This window comes from Myxocyprinus asiaticus, chromosome 39, assembly GCF_019703515.2.
Source record: "Myxocyprinus asiaticus isolate MX2 ecotype Aquarium Trade chromosome 39, UBuf_Myxa_2, whole genome shotgun sequence".
Taxonomy (NCBI): Eukaryota; Metazoa; Chordata; class Actinopteri; order Cypriniformes; family Catostomidae; genus Myxocyprinus; species Myxocyprinus asiaticus.
The window spans coordinates 21,870,854-21,891,266 of record NC_059382.1 but is presented as its reverse complement, the minus strand read 5'-3'; the positions used below and the strand labels follow the sequence as shown (position 1 = coordinate 21,891,266).

General features: G+C 36.9%; 1 protein-coding gene across 2 annotated transcripts in view; it reads right to left on the bottom strand.

Moving 5' to 3' along the window:
* Nucleotides 1-20,202, bottom strand: part of exoc3l2b (exocyst complex component 3-like 2b) — a 43,776-nt gene extending 23,574 nt beyond the window's left edge. Inside the window, exons 1-3 of one of the 2 annotated variants that reach the window (XM_051679422.1) lie at nt 20,028-20,202; nt 5,739-6,221; nt 5,010-5,230 (exon numbers count right to left, since the gene is read on the bottom strand). In XM_051679422.1, the coding sequence (XP_051535382.1) occupies nt 5,010-5,230; nt 5,739-6,199 (682 nt within the window). In that variant the 5' untranslated portion in view covers nt 6,200-6,221; nt 20,028-20,202. Of the gene's footprint in view, nt 1-5,009; nt 5,231-5,738; nt 6,222-12,505; nt 12,705-20,027 lie in introns of those variants that run through there. The other variant, XM_051679421.1, reaches the window with a different exon arrangement.
* Nucleotides 20,203-20,413: the final 211 nt, after the last annotated feature.

Sequence of the window (20,413 nt, the reverse complement as noted above, 5' to 3'; positions counted from 1 at the left end):
TATTGTTGTGACATAATGGAAAAGACAATATTTTTGTAAAGGGCTAGTTCATTCAAAAAAATGACAATTCTATCCTCTTTATTCACCCTCATGTTGTTCCGAACAAGTATGACTTTCTTTCTTCCATGGAACACAAAAGTCAGAATGTTCAGTCTCAGCCGCCATTCACTTTAATTGTCTGGAAAAAAGATGAAATGAAAGCGAAGGGTGGCTGAGACGGCTCTGCCTAACATCTCCTTATGTGTTCCATAGAGGAGAGAAAGTCATACTGGTTTGGAACAACATAAAGGTGAGTAAATGATGACAGAATTAGATTTTTGGGTGAACTATCCCTTTAAGAAACTATCACTTAACATATCACACTGGATGGAATTTATATATTTCTATTAGTCTTCAATCATTCAAAATCAATTAAACATTTTCATAAAAGGTTGTTTGATAAAGAGAGGTCTTCCACCCGCTTCATATTAAATAATAACTCTGTGTTGATCTATGGAATCTAAAATTAGAAAAGCAAGGTGCTCAAGAAAGCTATTCATAACACAGGAAGTAAAGGCATTCAACATGTTTTGCCTGCTTACTCCTCCTCAAGTGTTGGCTAATCTGATGTGATTTTCCAGTAGTTGACAGTTGACAATTGAAACACCCTCCATGAAACTGTGTTTACATCCTGTTCTTGGCTTCATTTTCTGGATTTTCTTGCATGTGCACAGACCTAGGCATGCACGCATGACTTTACATGTTTTCTGAAGTGTTAATTGCTCATTTAATGTTTCTAATGTCTTATAAATGTCTTCAATGCTTCACTGCTAAGATGTTAGACAATACTCTTTAAATACACTCTAGACTCCTTGTGAATTAAATAATGAAAGTTTTATGATTATAATTCACTCTGCATTACTTAGGAATGTGCTGAGAACAGATGGAGCAATGTTTTCTTATGACACAACACTTACAGTTTGTCAGCAAAATAACTGGGAAGTATCATAAGAGCTCCAATGGGAGACATTTTTTAGGTCGAAGAAACACAAAGGAAAAGGGTTCGCCAGTGGAATTTTAAATGTGCAGAGACAACTACAAGTAAGTTATTCATAACCAAATTAATAATCACTGGCTAAACCAATCCCTTGAGTTTGGGAACTGTTTATCCAACCAATGGAAGGTGTGGGTGTGACACAATACTCAACTTTACATTCAACTATAATGTGGCATCCACTTTCACTGACCCTCATCCACTAAACAGTGGATTGTGTTTGGTGAACTAATCCAATGTTGCAATATGTGAACAAAAATGGTTTTCACCGAAATTATAGATGGAACATAAAGTGACCTGTGGTATCTTCTAAATTTATACAGAGCAGAGAACTGCTGAATGCACAACTTGGACACCCGCTTGACAGTTGCAGGAGATCACCAGAAGTTTTCCCATCAACATAATGTGGCTAAATACACAAAAAGTGCTTTTTTGCTGTGTCAGCTGGGACATGCAAAGCAGTGAGAATCACTAAACTTGTCCCCCGCTGCTGAAACAAAGCAAAGACATGACCAAACATGAAACTGTGGGGCACATTCAGTTCCCCTTTGCTCAGATTGCACTTTTATCATGTTCCATGCTGCATTTACACAAGGGGAACAAGATTGATGGTTTCAGATGTGATAGCCCTCTAGCCCATATGGTGAAAACGTCAGATTTCTTCAGGGACCAGGGGGCCCACATTTAGTGGTAAGATACAGAAATCTGATATATGACCATATATTAACACATATATAAAATTATAGTTAATCTAACTGGCATATATATATATATATATTAAAATTTCACCTTTATTTGGGAAAATACACGTTACACATACAGTATATAAAATTGCAATTTTTGTAGTATTTTTAAATAAATGTTACATATACAGTATGTACAAGGATGTGACCATTTTTTATAATTAAAACCATATAAGAAGAGGCCAACCTGGTTTCATAGAACCATGTTACTATATCTAAATTTTTTCAAAAGGACTTTTATGTGACTTGTTGTACTTGTCGCAGCAGTTTCCAGGTGAAATGAACACTAGACATGCTACAACACCAATAGATTCCCTTTCACACAAATTACAAATAAAACGTCAGATTATCAGTTCTCACTTTCGCCCTGTTCCTCACATAATGCTATCTCATGACATCTAATCATGGGCGTCAATTTGTTTTAAAAAGTGGAGGGGACATTTAAAAATGACAAACTCCAGTGCTGGATCGCCACACTAATTATTACATACGAACTTAGTAGAAACTCCTGCTCAAGAACTGGAGATGTTTTTAAAACTGGCACAGACAAAAGTGGCAAAGGCCAAAAGTGGTAGGGACATTTCCCACCCGTTCCACCCGTAATGACGTCTATGTATCTAAACACTTTAATTAAAGTGCATATATTTCATAGATATATTTTAATGTTTGCATTACACAACCAACAACATTTACAACCTTTTTCGAGCGTGATTAAATTTTGCTGTATTTAAACTGATAGAGTGTTGCACTCGCGTTGACACGTGAGCCAAAAGTGTCATAGAAGCACCCCAAAATGATTGGTTGCTTCAGCAATTGTGTTCTTCATGTCACATTTGCATTTTATGCTACTATCAGTTAGGATTAGGTTTAGGGTGGGGAGGTAAGTTTTGTTTGTTTACAACTTGATACAGTATTAACCTTCAAAACCTCATCTGTTTGAGAGAACATTTAATTTACTTTTAGAGCCACAAAGTGGGCATTTCACCTCAAAACTGCAGAGATATGAACCACATATTATCATTTTGGAAAAATATCTCCAAAGTCACATAATTTTAATGAGATCAGGCTGCAACATGCATGTTATATACGTGTTTGACATATATTGACATATATCGGATGACTGCAAAGAAGCTTTGAAAGTCTGTTAAAAATCCATGCCACTCTGGATTTTAGTCCTGATCTTGGATAGTATATATCTCTCTGCAACTCTAATCAAACACATCTGAACCCAACTACACAGTTAATCTTGGTGTTGCTTGAAAATGACAGGCAATTGTGTAAGAGCAGGGTTGAAACTGAACACTTCTTGAGCTCCAGGAGTAGGACAGAACATTCCTGCACTATGGTATGAAGTCTGTTGACAATTCAACAAATGCACCAGCAACAGCTAATACTTGTAGACATGTTTGCAAAACAATCAATTCCTGTGACATTAGTGACTGACTTTGCTATGTTGACTTTGCTAAGAAACTAGCGATCATGTGAGCAAATCTCACCCCCATTACCATCCGTGTATTCTTTATTTATTGAACAAGGCCTACAAGTTGCTGCCAATTTTGAACCTTATCTCGCTTAGTCTCTCAGTGAAAAAACATAAAAGCCTGAAACTTGAGCATGCAATCATGTCCAAATTTCTGCCTTGCATGTACCATGCTCATGCAGGTCAAGCGTACAGTAGAGTTGTACACGTGGAGCCAAAAGTTTGGGAACAAGTAATTTAAGCGTTATAAATATTTAGATGTTAGTTTTTAATGTTTAGCATTACCACATTTTATGGTAATTTTCTGTATATTTCTGCAATGGTATTACAATTATGAGTCATGCAAATTCAGAAATATTGTTGAATAACATTTTTCTTGGCTTCATTTTCTGGATTTTCTTGCATGTGCAGAGATCTATGCATGCATGCATGACTTTACATGTTTTCTGAAGTGTTAATTGCTCATTTAATGTTTCTAATGTCTTATAAACGTCTTCAATGCTTCACTGCTAAGATGTTAGACAATACTCTTTAAATACACTCTAGACTCCTTGTGAATTAAATAATGAAAGTTTTATGATTATAATTCACTCTGCATTACTTAGGAATGTGCTGAGAACAGATGGAGCAATGTTTTCTTATGACACAACACTTACAGTTTGATAGCAAAATAATTGGGAAGTATCATAAGAGCTCCATTGGGAGACATTTTTTAGATTGAAGAAACACAAAGCAGAGACAACTACAAGTAAATTATTCATAACCAAATTCATAATCATTGGCTAAACCAATCCCTTGAGTTTGGGAACTGTTTATCCAACCAATGGAAGGTGTGGGTGTGACACTATACTCAACTCCTGTGACATTAGTGACTGAATTTGCTATGTTGAAGGTCCCAAGAAACTAGCGATCATGTGAGCCAATCTCATCCCTCAGTACCATCCATGTATTCTTTATTTATTGAACAAGGCCTACAAGTTTCTGCCAGTTTTGAACCTTATCTTTCTTAGTCTCTCAGTGAAAAAATGTAAAAGCCTGAAACTTGAGCATGCAATCATGTCCAAATTCCTGCCTTGCATGTACCATGCTCATGCAGGTCAAGCGTACAGTAGAGTTGTACAGTTGGAGCCAAAAGTTTGGGAACAAGTAATTTAAGCATTATAAATATTAAGATGTTAGTTTTTAATGTTTAGCATTACCACATTTTATGGTAATTGTCTGTATATTTCTGCAATGGTAATACAATTATGAGTCATGCAAATTCAGAAATATTGTTGAATACAATTGTATAACTGGTGCAAACAACACTCAAATATTGTTTTTACTCTAAATTTCATGGTACACAAGAACTGAATAGATAAATCATAGAACAAAAAGTCTATTTTAAATCTAAATTGCCCTTGCATTTTTTTTTTATACAGAAAGCACATAGAAAAATACTACTATGACAGAATAAGTTATGACGGTTTTATAATGTACTGATATATCTGATGGATTAATAAAAGCTGGAACTACCAATATATTAAAAAAAAAGAAAACAAAAGTACTGTATTAATAGTATTGCTTGTTTCTAATGCTATAAAATCAGTCACTGATGGTAAAGCGGATGTCTTGTGTTTATGAGAGGGGATTCAAGGCATGATTCCTGATGAATGCCACTGTCAAAATTTATTGCTGGGAGAAAATTACTTTGCTCTAAATTAGAAAATAAAACATATAATCAATTCAGCTTTAGAGGAAACTTTGTATGTACCTGAGAGTGGCTCCCTGGGTGTGACTTCTGGCACTTCCTCCACTGGCTCTTCCTCAGGCCCCTGTGATGATGAGTGGTCCTGCAAGGACTCCCTCTTTATCTTGCCCTTGCCCACCATCTTCAGGAAGGAGAGTCGACGACTGGTCGAGTCAGCATCAGTTTCTGAGCACAGGTCACCATTGGTCAAACTCTCCTTGCGATCTTTACACTTTCCTGCCATTCTATAGGAAGAAGAGACAAGGACAATCGATAAGAGGTTTACTGCAATATGTAGAAATCATAAAAATCATGATCTATAATCTTAGTATAGTTAGAAATCCATGATTTTCAAAGGTGAAGTGTGCAATTTCTACACTACTAGTGTCATTAATCAAACTTGCAAAAATAATTGATGTTTTCATGCAGGTTTTCCCCATGTTCCAATGGTCAGCCAAACACAAAATCCTGCTCCAAACTCACACCAACTGGTTGAGCCAATGATGCTGTCACTGATATTCAAACAGCACAATGTCTTGATAGTCCACAGAGCCACAGTGTTACATTTTATGGGGGAGTCCACATAAGAATTGCTTTTAGTTGTCTCTGCATATTAAGCTGGGATAGGAAAAAATATTTTGACATACGACCAATTACACACTTCTTACCATCAACTGTGCCTGCAAAAAATCATCACAGAAATCAGACATTAGTTTTCAGAGGGCACCACCCTTTCTTTCTCTCCCATCATACCGTAGCAGGCTCCCCTCTGAACTCCGTCTGCCTTTCTTCTTCCTCGACATGGGTGAAGCTGAACCTATAGAGCTCTGTGGTGAGGGGGTGTCCCTGCCCTTGCTCCTGGCTGACATGCGTAGGTTCTTGCCCAGCTTGCCCAGGGTCTTGAGTGGAGATACGCCCTTCATGCGTTCCAGTGTGCCTTTGATGGAGCTTCCTTTCCCTGATCCTCCACGCCGCACCTCATTAGCCTCATTTTCATCTTCCTCATCCTCAAATGGGTTCCTGTCTCGGGGCACACCCCCATCCAGAAGTGAGCCTCCATTGCTTCTGGGCCAGTCCTCATCGGAGCCAGGCTCCTCAAATAGACTGTGGTTCAGGCTCATTTTTCTGAGAATTAGCTCACTGCGTGTAGTCTCCAAGTCCACACTAAACCTGCCCACCTTCAGCCGAGCTGGGAGGTTTTTAAGGACTGGCATGTTTGCACTGGGAGGATATATGCTGGAAGAAAGATAAAGCAGTTAGTAAACGCATATCTAACAACATTCACACTATCAGTTGTATTGTGTAAACCGTCTAAACCAATACAGATGCACACCGCCTATACAAACAGGAAATTACTGCCACACAGGTCTCCGTTGTCTCCAAGCCTGACCAAGCTGAAAAACGCAGAAACAAAACAAAAAAAAACATCAAAATAGATCAGCCATATCAGCTTGGTCAGGTTGGGAGACCAGCTAACCATATTTCACTGTTTAAAGTTATTTATTTCAGCAGGGTAGTGTCTTGTTTTGGCTAAACCGAAAACTGATTAATTTTACTGACACTTTGCATTGAACATGTTATATAATCAATATTATACTTCAACCCAAGAGGTATCTCCAAGGCAAACAGCATTAAACAATAGAGATAAGATGGTTCTGACCGTTTTATTTGATAGATTACTCATTTTATGGTGGGTAGAATCAGGATCACACCCTCTGCTTGATCTTGAAGAACATTTTTAAAATGTTGGCATTTAATGTTGGACCTGCCTACATTTCAATTGTAATTAAATATTTTCTATACTCCAGGGTTCCCACATATTTTGATCAATGAAATTCCATGATTTGTTCTGGTTGTTCATGTTTACTCTTATGATTTTTTTTTTTATTTTTTTTTTTAGATCACTTCATAGTGGGGCGGTTTTCCATTTCCACAGTGATAAAATTTGTAAACTAATAAGACACTAAATAATATATAGCCGATGAATATCTAGCAATATAGCTGATTTAATAACTTAAAGCAGAACATGACTTGAAAAATTTATATATTATTCACTAAAAACATTTCCATTACTTTTTTATGATTTTTTTTATTTTATTATTTTCCATGTCTTTTCCAGGAATGGAAAGCACAATTTAAAAATTCCCTGATATTTCCAGGATTTCCATGACCGTGGGAACCCTAATACTAATAGGGATGCAATAATGACACATACATGGCCCAATGTTATATTCAAATATAAGAAATTTTGTGTAAATAAACAAAAGGAGGCTTCACCTTGAGGAACTCTCTGTTCTATTTCAAGAAAACATGTTTGCCACTTTCAAAGGTATCTTGGCTAGAATAGCCCTCTTGGATATTTATGGACAGTGACAAAAGGAAATAGGAACAGCGCTGAATCACTTCTGGCTTGCTAATTTGTGGGCTTGTGTATGTGGGTGCGTAACAGGGGGAAACTATGCTCATACCAACAATGAATCATTAACTTCAGGTTAATTTTACAACAGTAACCAGTTTTCCTCTCAATAAAAACTGCATTTTGGCATTTCAACAATAGAATTTGTATTTAAAAAAATGACATTAACGTTTCTGAGATCAAAGTCATATTCCATACAGTAGCTTGGAGCTGAAGACCAATTTCAGTGTGTAACAGCTAACAAGCTTTAAATTCCTAGAGAGCCTCTATTGTTTGTGGCTTCCTACCTCTTTTAAATAATTATGTCTGCATGATTTTTCCATATGGGTAAGCCACATTTGAGGTTTAGTCTTTCATGATTAGTCACATGTGGTAGGGAACATATTAATAGTGGCCAATACCTTGCATCAACCTGATTGTTTCTTGGTCATTGAATCATCTGGGATAGGATGTAATTATTAGACAACAAGGAAACTTACATAGCTGATAAAGAGAGATTGCGGAGGGGAAAGTAAGTTGTGCAACAGCGTAACCATAAATGTGATAAATAGTGGTTTAATAAGTTTGGGTTATAAGTTAATATAAAGCAAAACAATTGAGAAGTCTAGTGTGAATTAATTCTGACAGCTTATAATATTGAACATCCACTCTCAAAGACACAGACCTAATTTTTTCTCCACATTTACTATCCATCCGCATTATGTTCCCACTGAAATTCCAGCTCTAATTATAAACCTTACAGTGGAGCCAATATGGAACATCAGGTTAGATCATTGGGTGAGATATAACAGCCATGTTACCGCTTTCCCAGACCAACTCCTCTTCCTGTCTCATACAGGTAGGGGACAAAAGGGACAGGTCCCCTGCACTACTGCCAATGGCAGTGGCATATAAGTTTACTGTATAAATGAACAGAGAGGTTAAGATCAGGAAGAGGAATATATAAACATGTAGGTGGTACCACAGCACAGTAAAGTACTATGGCAATACCAAGGTACAGTGCTGGTATATATACTTTGTCATAGTACTTTGATATATAACATGAGACTGAATGATTAGCATATTGAATGATTACCATGTACCATAGTATTTACATGGTACAACAAGGTACTTTAAAGTTAACCATGATACACGGTATAACCATTGTACATGTCCTAAAAAAACATGATACAGTATTACCATAGTGCATGTCCAAAAACTATGGTATTACCATGGTACATATCCAAAAACTTTGGTATTACTATGGTACATCTCTAAAAACCATGATATTACCATGGTACATATCCAAAAACCACAGTATTACCATGGTACATTTCATAAACCATGGTATCATTGTTGTACATGCCCCAAAGAATTGTATTATCGTAGTACATATCCAAAATCAAAAACCTGTGTCAAGTCAAATATGCGGATCACGGATGGTCTGCTGTGGCAACCCCTAACGGGAGCAGCCGAAAGAACAAAAAGAAGAGTACATGTCTAAAAACCATCATATTAACATGGTACATATCCATAAACCATGATATTATCACTGTGCATGTTCAAAAACCATGGCATTAATACCATTTTACATGCCAAAAAACATGATATTGCCACAGTACATACATGTCCAAAAACCATGGTGTTACCATGGTACATGTCCAAAAACCACAGTCTTACCATGGTACATATCCAAAGCCACGATGTTACCATTGTCCATGTCCAAAAAATTTGGTTTCCCTTTCATGAAGGTAACTTTAACGCTGTGTCAGAAGCTGAAGCTATGGAAGCATCCTTTAGGGGGTGTGACTTTGAAGTCCTATACCATCACAGCAATTTGACTGGCTGGTGAAGCATGGAGCTCTGCCCATTCTGACATCATTGTGAGCATATAAGTCAGAGCCCAGCATCACACCATTAGAATTTTCTTTCAGGGCAGCGGAGACATCTCTTGTGCTCTGGAACCCTAAACCAAATCGTTGCTGTTGATGGGCACCCGGTCAGCGAGAACGAGTACTACTCTTCTCCCTGCTGTTCTCCAACAAAAGAAGCACCTCTTCAAAAAATCTTCCGGGTTTGTAGTGTGTTTACATTGCACTCCAAAAAGAGTTTATTGAAGAAAGCAAAAAGAGTCACTGCAAAAAAGTATGTCTTTTTAAAGATGGAAATGTTTCACAGGTGCTTTCCACCTGCGAACGATACTTCCCGCTGGCTGACGTACTTGAGCGCTGTTCTCTAACAGTGCTCATTGAGGCTGATTGCGTTTAATGTGAGCGTATGGAACTCATGATGCTTGGTGGCTCTAGCAGCTTGCTTTTGTTCTGAAAGCAGAAGCCGCTCTCCTTGCTTCCCACTAACACTGTGTCCTAACCAGACGTGATGCCGCAATTTGTATCTTTTCCATGTAAAGGTATCTTTTCCATGTTAATCAGAGTTTTTGTCCAAACCAGCCGCAACAGCGACGTGCAACAGACCATTCTATTTTTTAAATGGTTTCTATTTCTGTAATGTCACGCCAAGCAGCCCAGTCAATAAACTGGTCTAAAATCCAATTCAGAATGGCAGAGACATACCGTCTGGCTCCCTCTGACTTTCTCTCTGTTTCCCTGTCACTTGGAGATTGACAAAATATTTTGTTTTTAGACGCATATGTGCAAATACCCCTTGCCGCAGGCCATTCTTAAGATTTTCTGTCAAAGGGACTGAATTCCATTTCAAGATCCTACACTTCGGGTTGTCCTTGGCTCTTTGCAAACATGTGCAAAATGTGTCAATGCGGTGCTCGTTTCGCTAAGGTCAAGAGGTGTCCATGTTACCACAACGACTGGTTGCTGATAGCTAAATTGAAGGTACAAACGTGAGAGCACAGTGACCTGCTGCTAGCACCTCAAGGTCTCAAAGACAACTAGACATAGAGTGTGTAAGTGGCCAGTCAGCAAGTTTCAGTCTTTGGAAACAAACTCAACACTGTAACCTGTTACCAACTAACATGCTCAGTCCATTCTCCTACACTTGATGAGAGTCAAGCTGCAGAGAACCCTGCCATTGCATTAGTTTCAGTGAGCACTGGGCTTGATGGCCGCTGCAGCCACTCTCCTTCCTGCAAGAGGGTTTAGATGCAGGACTCCACACTCAAGTATACGTCGCTAACATAGCAACCACTCATGACCTCTGAGGGTTTGTCTATAGGCATACATCCTCTGGTCAGCAGATTTCCAAGTGGTGTGAGAGGGCTAAGATCCCTTTTCGCCCCACTACCATCCATAGCGCTGTCTACAAACAATATTACCATAGTACATGTCCATAAACCATGATATTTATATGGTACATATCCAAAAACCATGGTAGTATCACAGTAAATGTCCAAAAACCATAGTATTACCATGGTACATGTCCAAAAACCAAGATATAACCATGGCACAAGTCCATGGGACATGTCCATAAACCAAGGTATTACCACGACGCATGTGCAAAAACCATGACATTACAATGGTACATGTCCAAAAATAATGGTATTACCATGGTACATGTAAAAAAAAAACATGGTGTCATTGTGCCTTGTAAAAAAACAAGGTATTGCATCATACTTTTGGCACTTTTTGTTAGTGTCAGAAAAAGACAACTTCTTAAAATGAACTAGAGGGTGCAAATTCACAGTTTGAGGAATTTAGAACACATCAGATTAGTCTCACTCTAGCCAGTATTCATAATCCTTCTCACCTGTACCTACTGTATATTTCAAAACAATACAGAACTGCACACTTCAGTGCCAGTTAGGTTCAAAGTCTATAGTCATTTTGTCTCTTAGAAGGGATGGTCAATGAGATGCACTGAAAAATTGGGAGCACTATTCTTAATATGTGACAGATAGAGGTACTGCTCCTGTGTTGGCTTTGGGTTTCAGGTTCTGGTTAAAGAAAATGTTCAGGAATGTTGGAGAGGTCCCGAGGCAACCTCTGTATTACATTCCCCAAGGCAAGGTTTAAGTACTTCCAAAGTTATGGGGTTATACAGAACCAAGTGATCTAGAACAGGTCCAGTACAATGCAGATAATCACTAAATATAAACTTTTCATGGAGCTATGTGGGGGACTGGAATTATAAATAACTTTTGAAGTAAATTCTGGTAGAAGGTGGAATACTTAAAAAAATAAAAATAAAAAAAATAAAAAAAAATTATGACTTGAGACATAACAGTACAATGCAATGTTACAGTGTAGCTAGCTACCTAGCTACTGTAGATATATAGACAGACAGACAGACAGATGATAGGCAGGAAATGGTAAAAAAAGGTCCCTCAAGCCATCATTCACCACCACCATATTAAAGATGACCTGAGTCAATCAAACCATTACATGGGTGCTGCAAGGTCAGAATACTTGTTTCAGCATTAGCTAATCTTAGTCAACCATCTTGACATTGGAATATGCCCTTCTGTACAGGACACATATATATTATCTTACTCTTGCGTATGGTGCGAGTAAATCTTTAACTGTGCACAGGAGACCAATTTTTATCCTATTAGATTTTATGTGAACTGAAATAGTTCTTCCAGACAGGAAGGAACAAGATTTTACTTAACAAGCAGAAACGAAAATAAGTCCGCTAGTTTAGAATTCGCTAGAATTTAGAACTAGATTTTCTTTCTTTCTTCTTTTTCTCTTTTTTGCATCATCATGTGACGAGGTTATTTGAAGTATGATTACACTGAAGGACAGAAAGGACAGTGCTGGTCGGGTCCGACTTTTGTATTCAGTTTAATTGATCCCATATGAGATCTAGAATAAGTTTCTTTTCACAGATTCAGTTAAAGAACAGCAAAGTCCCTGTCCTCTGCAACACAAACGATATAGCCTGCTGTATTAATAAGCGTTCGATCCTTGTTTTCCTTTTCTTTTATTCTTTAGAAATATTCTCCACAATAATAATAGGTATCCCAGTACTTCATTCATCCAAACAAAGACTGAACAAATGCAGTGATCTAAACCAAACGCACACTGACAGAACATTAAAAACGGCTACACTGCACTGTTACGTTTTTACCATGGTTATCATAGGCACAGATTTCACGAGACAACAGAAAGCTTCAGCACTGGGTAATAACAAAGAGGCAATATAAACTTACGAAGCCCATGGCGATCTGGCATCATGTCATGAACGAAAAAAATAAAAAAAAAATAAAATAAAAAATCATAAAATAAAATGTTTTCAAATTATATTTTGCGCAAAGTCCCAGTCATCTATTCCACGACTTTGACTGTGCGTAGAGCAGCACATGATATCGCAGATCCGTCAGCTCTTTTACTTTTGTTTAGTGGGCTGGTCCAAGAGAGACGCACGCTCAGCTGCACTCACAAGTGTTAGTGAACTGAATCATAAAATCCATCCAGATGATTGAGCAACTTTAAAATAAAACAAATAATATTAGGAAAAAGATTATTCTAAAAACTAATTCTAATAATTAATAAATGACTTTAAATATTAATTATTTATATTAGTAAACATTGATATAAATATATAGTTTAGTATGTAATAATGTGAGAGACTGTGCTATACAAGTATTCTGCTAGGATGTATGTTTATTATTTAAAATTATTAAAATTAATTTATTAAACTATCAACATAGTTTTGGACGTAATAATGCAAAAGACTTTTCCATACAAGTGTTCTGTTAGGATGTAAGATTACTTAAGCGATAGTTCACCCAAAAAATAAAATTCTCTCATCATTTACTCACCCTCATGCTATCCCAGATGTTTATTACTTTCTTTCTTCTGCTGAATACAAATGAAGATTTTTAGAAGAATATCTCAGCTCTGTAGGTCTATTCAATGCAAGTGAATGGTGGACAGAACTTTGAAGGTCCAAAAAGGACATAAAGGCAGCATAAAAGTAATTCACAAGACACAAAGAATGCAAATCGCCAAAAACAAAAGAAAAATAATGTAGAAGTAAAAGTGGAGATTTATAGTAAAAAAGGATGTATATATTGATCTGTTTCTCACCCACACCTATCATATCGCTTCTGAAGCCATGGATTTAACCACTGGAGTCTTGTGAAGTCTACTGGGCAGGGAGGATAATTTATAGTAAAAAAGGACTTAAATATTGACCCACACATATCTTATGCTGCCTTTTTGTTCTTTTAGGAGCTTCAAAGTTCTGGCCACCATTCACTTGATTTGACTGGACCTACAGAGCTGAAATATTCTTCTAAAATTAATTTATAGTTTTTATTCTTTGTGCAATATATGATTATTCCACATGCAATAAACATGAATTTAATATATAGTTTTGTATGCAATAATGTAATATTCTACATACAATACAAGTGTTCTGTTTAGGATGCAAGTTTATTGATTAAAATGTATCAATTCAATTAATTATACATTTTATTAGTTAAAATGTATCAATAATTTTTTTTGTGCAATATATAATTATTGTATATACAATAAATATTGATATATTGTATATTCTTTGGTATGCAATAACCCGGGCAATGTGTTCTTACCCTGCGACACAAATGGGGGGTTAAAAAAAAAACTCTGTCCATTTAAGAAACCTCCATTATTATTTTGTTATTGTTAAAAAATACTGTTTTCATAATTTGCCTATGACCACACAACTCTTATTATTTCCCTCCCCCTTGTTAACCTTTTATTTTTCACAAAACAATCAAGTCGCACACATGCCAAGGGGGAGTCAGGCAAATGCCTATAATTTCTGCTGAAAAACAATAGAAATAGCTCTGGAGTGCATCAAGGAGGGCACATTGCAATCAAATAGGGCCTAAATAAAAAATAAAGAAAGCACTTTGGAGGAGCGTGTGTCTCTCCAAACACTTTTCTTCTTATGAATCAGGCAGCTATATGTATTATGAAATCTGTTTCCTTCCATAACATCATAAACAGTTGAAAAAAAGCTTATTCGATGATGGATGAACATGGATTGACTTGAGAGTCACCCCTCCCATCAGCATGACTCACAGCCTCAGGAACATTCGTAGAGGTCAAAAACTTTGCACAGTTATTTAACTGTATCATTTATTTTTCTTAGATGAATAATCTTTGCAAAGAGTATATAAATCCAAGCCTTGACCACTTAAAAAGTAATCAATGCATTAATTAACATGTCTGACAAGCGCTCTTATTCTTACAATGCTTGCAGAATGAGATGTTAAGGCAAAATGTTAAACTCAGTCACCATTCATTGAAAGTTAACATTCCACCTAACATTTCCTCTTGTGTTCCACGGAGGAAAGTAAGTCATACAGGTTTGGAACAACATGAGGGTGAATACATGAATTTTACAAGATTACAAGATGTCACGCCTTTGCCTTTTCATAGTAAAGAGTCAGAATTTGAGTACAGCATTTTTTGCTTTTGCAGCTCACTTATCTTCCGGACACAATTTCCCATGTACACTTTGACCTCCATGATAATCAATTATAAGCTGCATGCTATCAGAGTTGAAACAGAACAAGGACATCACACTCTTGTTCCTGTTGGTTGTCATGGGGCGAAAAGAGCATCAGGAAACCACAACTGGCGCCACATCTAAGACCAGTGCTAAAAGAGTGACTGTATTGAGAGAGAAGCTCCAAACTGGGGTGAATTCTTGGCTTGGGCAGCAGGAAATAGTATCGCATAACATTAACTTTTTCTTTGTTGTGTATGTTTGCTGGTGCATCCTTTGCTCTTGCTCTGCCCAAGAAGTTCACCTTGGCATTGTTTCAAATATTTCCCAACACCTCAAGCTGGTCAAAAGGACAATCTGACACATGTTTTATTTGATGTTAACATTTTGTTTGTTTCTCAGATTGATTCTTGTAAATTGTTTATGTGACCTGCTTTTAATCTAAGTCCTCACTTGAAATCTTAAAGGAACAGTTCACCCAAAAATGAAAATTCTCTCATCATTTACTCACTCTTATGCCATCCCAGATGTGTATGGCTTTCTTCTTCTGCTGAACACAATTTAAGGTTTTTACAATAATTTCTCAGCTCTTTTGGTCCATACAATGTAAGTAAATGGGTGCAAAAAATTTTGAAGCTCAAAAAAATCACAAAGGTCAGCATAAATGTAATCCATAAGACTCCAGTGGTTAAATCAATGTCTTCAGAAGCGATATGATCGGTGTGGGTGAGAAACAGATCAATTTCACATTCTTCTTTTTGTATTGTTGGTGATTCACATTCTTCGTGCATATCCTCCCTACTGGGCAGGGAGAAGAATTTCTAACAAAAAAGGACTTAAATACTGATTAAATATTCTTTCACACCCACACCTATCATATCACTTCTGAAGATATGGATTTAACTACTGGAGCCGTATGGATTACTTTTGTGATGCCTTTATGTGATTTTTTGGAGCGTAACATTTTGGCACCCATTCACTTGCATTGTATGGATCTACAGAGCTGAAATATTCCTCTGAAAATCATAATTTGCTCATCTGAGATGGCATGAGGGTGAGTAAATGATGATATAATTTTCACTTTTGGGTGAACTATCCCTTGCATTTTTTTATGTAAATCACACTGTACAAAGGTAATAGTTGGAAAACATGATTAATCTATTGTTAACATCCTGGTGACTGAATAAAAGTTGGTTTTAAAGGGACAGATCATGCAAAATGAAAATCATACTCACCCTCATGCTGTTCCAAACCCATATGGCTTTCTTTCTTCCATGGAACACAAAAGGAGATGTCAGGCAGAATGACAGCCCTAGTCAGCATTCACTTTAATTGCATCTTTTTCCATGCAATGAAAGTGAATGCGGACATATGGCTGTCAAATGATCTCATATACATCTCACACAAATATCTGACAGGTACTGGCCATATAATTAGATATATCATCATATAGTATGATATATATCACTATATATCCATATCATAAAGTGAAACTATATATATTATATTCATATCATATACACACACACACACACACACACACACACACACACACACACACAGATTTTGCTGCTTCGGAAGGAAATTGGTACTTTAATTCACTAAAGTGGCATCCAACTGATCACAAAGTATAGTCAGGACATTACTGATGTAAAAAACAGCACCATCACTATTTGATAAAAGTCATTTTTGATCAAATCTAGACAGGCTCCATTTCCAGCAGCCATCACTCCAACACCTTATCCTGGAGTAATCATGCTAAATTGCTAATTTGGAACTAGACAATCACTTGCCATTATATCAAACACAGTTGAAAGCTATTTGGTTCGTTAAATGAAGCTTTACATTGTCTGTGTGTTTGTTTTTGAGTTGCCACAGTATGCAATAGACTGGCATGTCTTAATGTCAATATTAGGTCAAAAATGGTAAAAAAAGAAACAGCTTTCTCTAGAAACTCATCAGTCAATCATTGCTTTGAGGAATGAAGTCTATACAATGCTTGAAACTGCCAAAAAACTGAAGATTTCATACAAAGATGTACACTACAGTCTTCAAACACAAAGGACAACTGGCTCTAACAAGGACAGAAAGAGATGTAGAAGGCCAGATGTACAACTAAACAAGAGGATAAGTACATCAGAGTCTCTAGTTTGAGAAATAGACGCCTCACATGTCCTCAACTGACAGCTTCATTGAATTCTACCCGCTCAACACCAGTTTCATGTACAACAGTAAAGAGAAGACTCAGGGGTGCAGGCCTTATGGGAAGAATTACAAAGAAAAAGACACTTTTGAAACAGAAAAACTAAAAGAAATGGTTAGAGTGGGCAAAGAATCAGACATTGGACAACAGATAATTGGAAAAGAGTGTTATGGATTTCAACCCCATTGAGCTTTTGTGGGATCAGCTAAACTGTAAGGTGCGTGAGAAGTGGCCAAGACAGCCACATCTATGGCAAGTGCTCGTGGGGTGAAATGTCACCTGAGTATCTGGACAAACTGACAGCTAGAATGCCAAGGATCTGCAAAACTGGCATTGCTGCACGTGGAGGATTCTGTTCATTTTTTGAAGAAGTTCTGAACATTTTTTTCAAATTGTAATAGTCATTTTTCTCATTATTGTTAATGTCTTGACTACACATTGTGATCAGTTGACTTTTATATATATATATATATATATATATATATATATATATATGAAAACAGCAATATTTGTAGTACTTTAATACAGTGTATGTTGCATTTATGTACAAATATGTGACCTTTTTATATCAGTAAAAATGAACATGCATATAATGTGTTTTTTATATTTTGCCATATCAGATTTCTATGGGACCTCATACAGTTTCAGAGCAAGATGAGGGTGAGTAAATGACAACATAATTTACATTTTTGGGTGAATTACCCCTTTAAGTAATGAATATACAACAGATCACAGCAAAAACAATGTGATGTGTTTTGTTTATCTACTACCATTCATCAACTTCTCATTAACTTAAACGGAGTGTTTTTAGGGTGGTAGTTTACAGGTATGTATGTTGTTTAAATAAGGACGTAATGTGATTACAACCATGTTTTCAAGGAGCTCAGATTTCTGTTAAATGCTACTCGTACAATCCCACAGTCAATATAGTACAAAAACACCATTCTCAGTCTCTCTCCCAAAGTGTTGTATTCACATCCCTGTTCGTCACCACTATTATGCAACCTCTTACCGGCACCTGAGCAAGGGGTCAGCAGTGGATGCTCCAATCATAGCCTGCCTGCATTATGCAATGGTGCTCAACTACGGACCACAGGAAAAGCCCTCTGGATCTGTACTGAGAGAAGGGCTCTATTTCATGCCACTAAAACAGCAGCCCTGGCCAAACTGAGCAATCTGACGCAGCCTTACTGACACTGTCCTGTCTGGTGAATGCCAGCGGAGGAACAAGGGGTTATCCTTTATTTGCACCCATTTTAGTTGGTAGCATCCTGATACCGTTTCACTGTAGTAAGGACAGCTGCTAGGGGGAATGAACTGGATGGACGTCACATAGCTAACCCTTTACATTGAGTGGATCAGGTTAAAGCTAATTTAAGAGGGTTGTGGAGGAGATTGTCAGTCAGCATGAAGCTCAATATGTGGCATGAGGAAGGATTGATAATGACATGGCTTTGTCTTTCCTATGGTTTATGGTTGTTGTGATATTGCAGTAGTTGAGCTTTCTGTCATCTGAATTATCTGTAATGAATTAGATATTTAGTTGTGTATTATATGAATGTATGTCCTGCTGGAAAAATAAAACAGCTTCAACCAGCCTAAGGTGGTTTAATTGTCTTAGCTGGTTTAAGCTGGTCTTCCAGCCTGACCAGCTGAAAAGTGCCCAAAGAGCTATAAAACCAGCAAAACAGGCCAGCCTAACCAGCTTTACCAGGGTATTAGGGTATTAAAGGAACGTTCTGGGTTCAATACAAGTTAACCTTAATTAAGAGCATTTGTGGCATGATGTTGATTACCATAAAAAATACTTTCAATTCACCCCTTGTTCAGGAAGAAAAAGCAAAAATTGCAGTGACAGTAAGACACTTACAATGGAAGAAAATGGGCATAAACAATGAAATACACAATTTCAAAAGTATAGCCACAAAATGTAAATATTATATGTGTTATGATTTTAGTGGGATCAATTTATGATCAATTTACTAACATTGTCTGCGTATTATTATATTTAATTATAGGAATTACAGGGTTTCGTTGTCATGACAACAAAGTTTTAAAATCAGATATAACTTAACACAAATATGGCTAGTAAGTGATTTTATCAAACTAATATCATGCTAACATGTATACTATAATGTTGCATCTTTTAGCTATACTTTTGAAACAGTGTGTATTTTAATGTGCATGAACTAGCCCCATTTACTTCCATTGTAAGTGCCATACTGTAACCACATTTTTTCTTTTTTTTTTTTTTTCAGTAAAGGAAGGACGAGTCCAGATTATATTTTGTGGAAATCAACATTATGCCAAAAATACTGTTAATTGTGCTTAACTTGTATTTAACCCAGAACATTCATTTAATTCGTTTTTCCTACTGTATAAGATAATACATATAGGAATGTTTTTAAAAGACAAACCAAAATTCTGTCTGTTAATAGAAGCTTTAAGACACAAAATATTCAGTGGAACTATTATCATATACAGCAAAAACATTAGATCCCATCCCATTGCTTGACCGTCATACTACAGTAGGTCCAAATAAACAACATGGATGATCTTGTGAGGGATTCCACGAAAAGTGATTAGATAAGAATGAATACATATTCATGTGAAGACATATGAAGTAAATGTATCATGTCATCATAAATGTCACAGACCAAACATATCTGGCAGATGTACTTACTCATATTTCACAACCATCAATTATGGGTAAAACAGTTTTACAGTTTTCTTCGAGAGGCGTGATAAGGAGTTAATAATTTCTGCAAAGCTTTAAACATTTAAGAATATACTTAGCATAATGTATATCATTGTTGTGCTCGCAACCTACACAACATCATCCACTCAGGTCACTAAGACAGTAGTAACCTGCTTTTCCCAAGAGAAGTAACACATGGAGAAAACATTTTGCCATGACATTTGAAACTTCTAGAGTACTTTTATCGAAACCCTACAGTTCAGATCAGAACATTCTAAGCAGATCAAAAAACTGAAAGTCTTGACAAACCAGAAAAACACTTCCTCTTACCTTATTTGGTTGTGAACCAATAGTAAATCCCTAAAAGTCTCAGAGTAGGGACATCCCAGTGTCCCAGAGGTTTTGAAACTGTACGTCTATTAGTGAGTTTGCTTGTCAGTGAGTGCTGTAAGTGTCTGAATCAAGGAGTAACTGACCATACATATGCTCTCTTCCAAATGAACGTACGTCTGATCCCTGGGGCTAGCTATGGTCACTTCCTGAGCTGTTTTGGAGTGCAAAAGACGATGCTTTTTCCTCAGGAAGCCGGCCATCCCCTTTCCTTTCCACCAGCTCCCACCACCTCTTCAGTCTTTGGAATCATGGGCACTATGACTCCACTAATTAAGGAGGCATGGATAGAATACAGTAAAGTGTTCCCCTTGCAGTGTACTTAT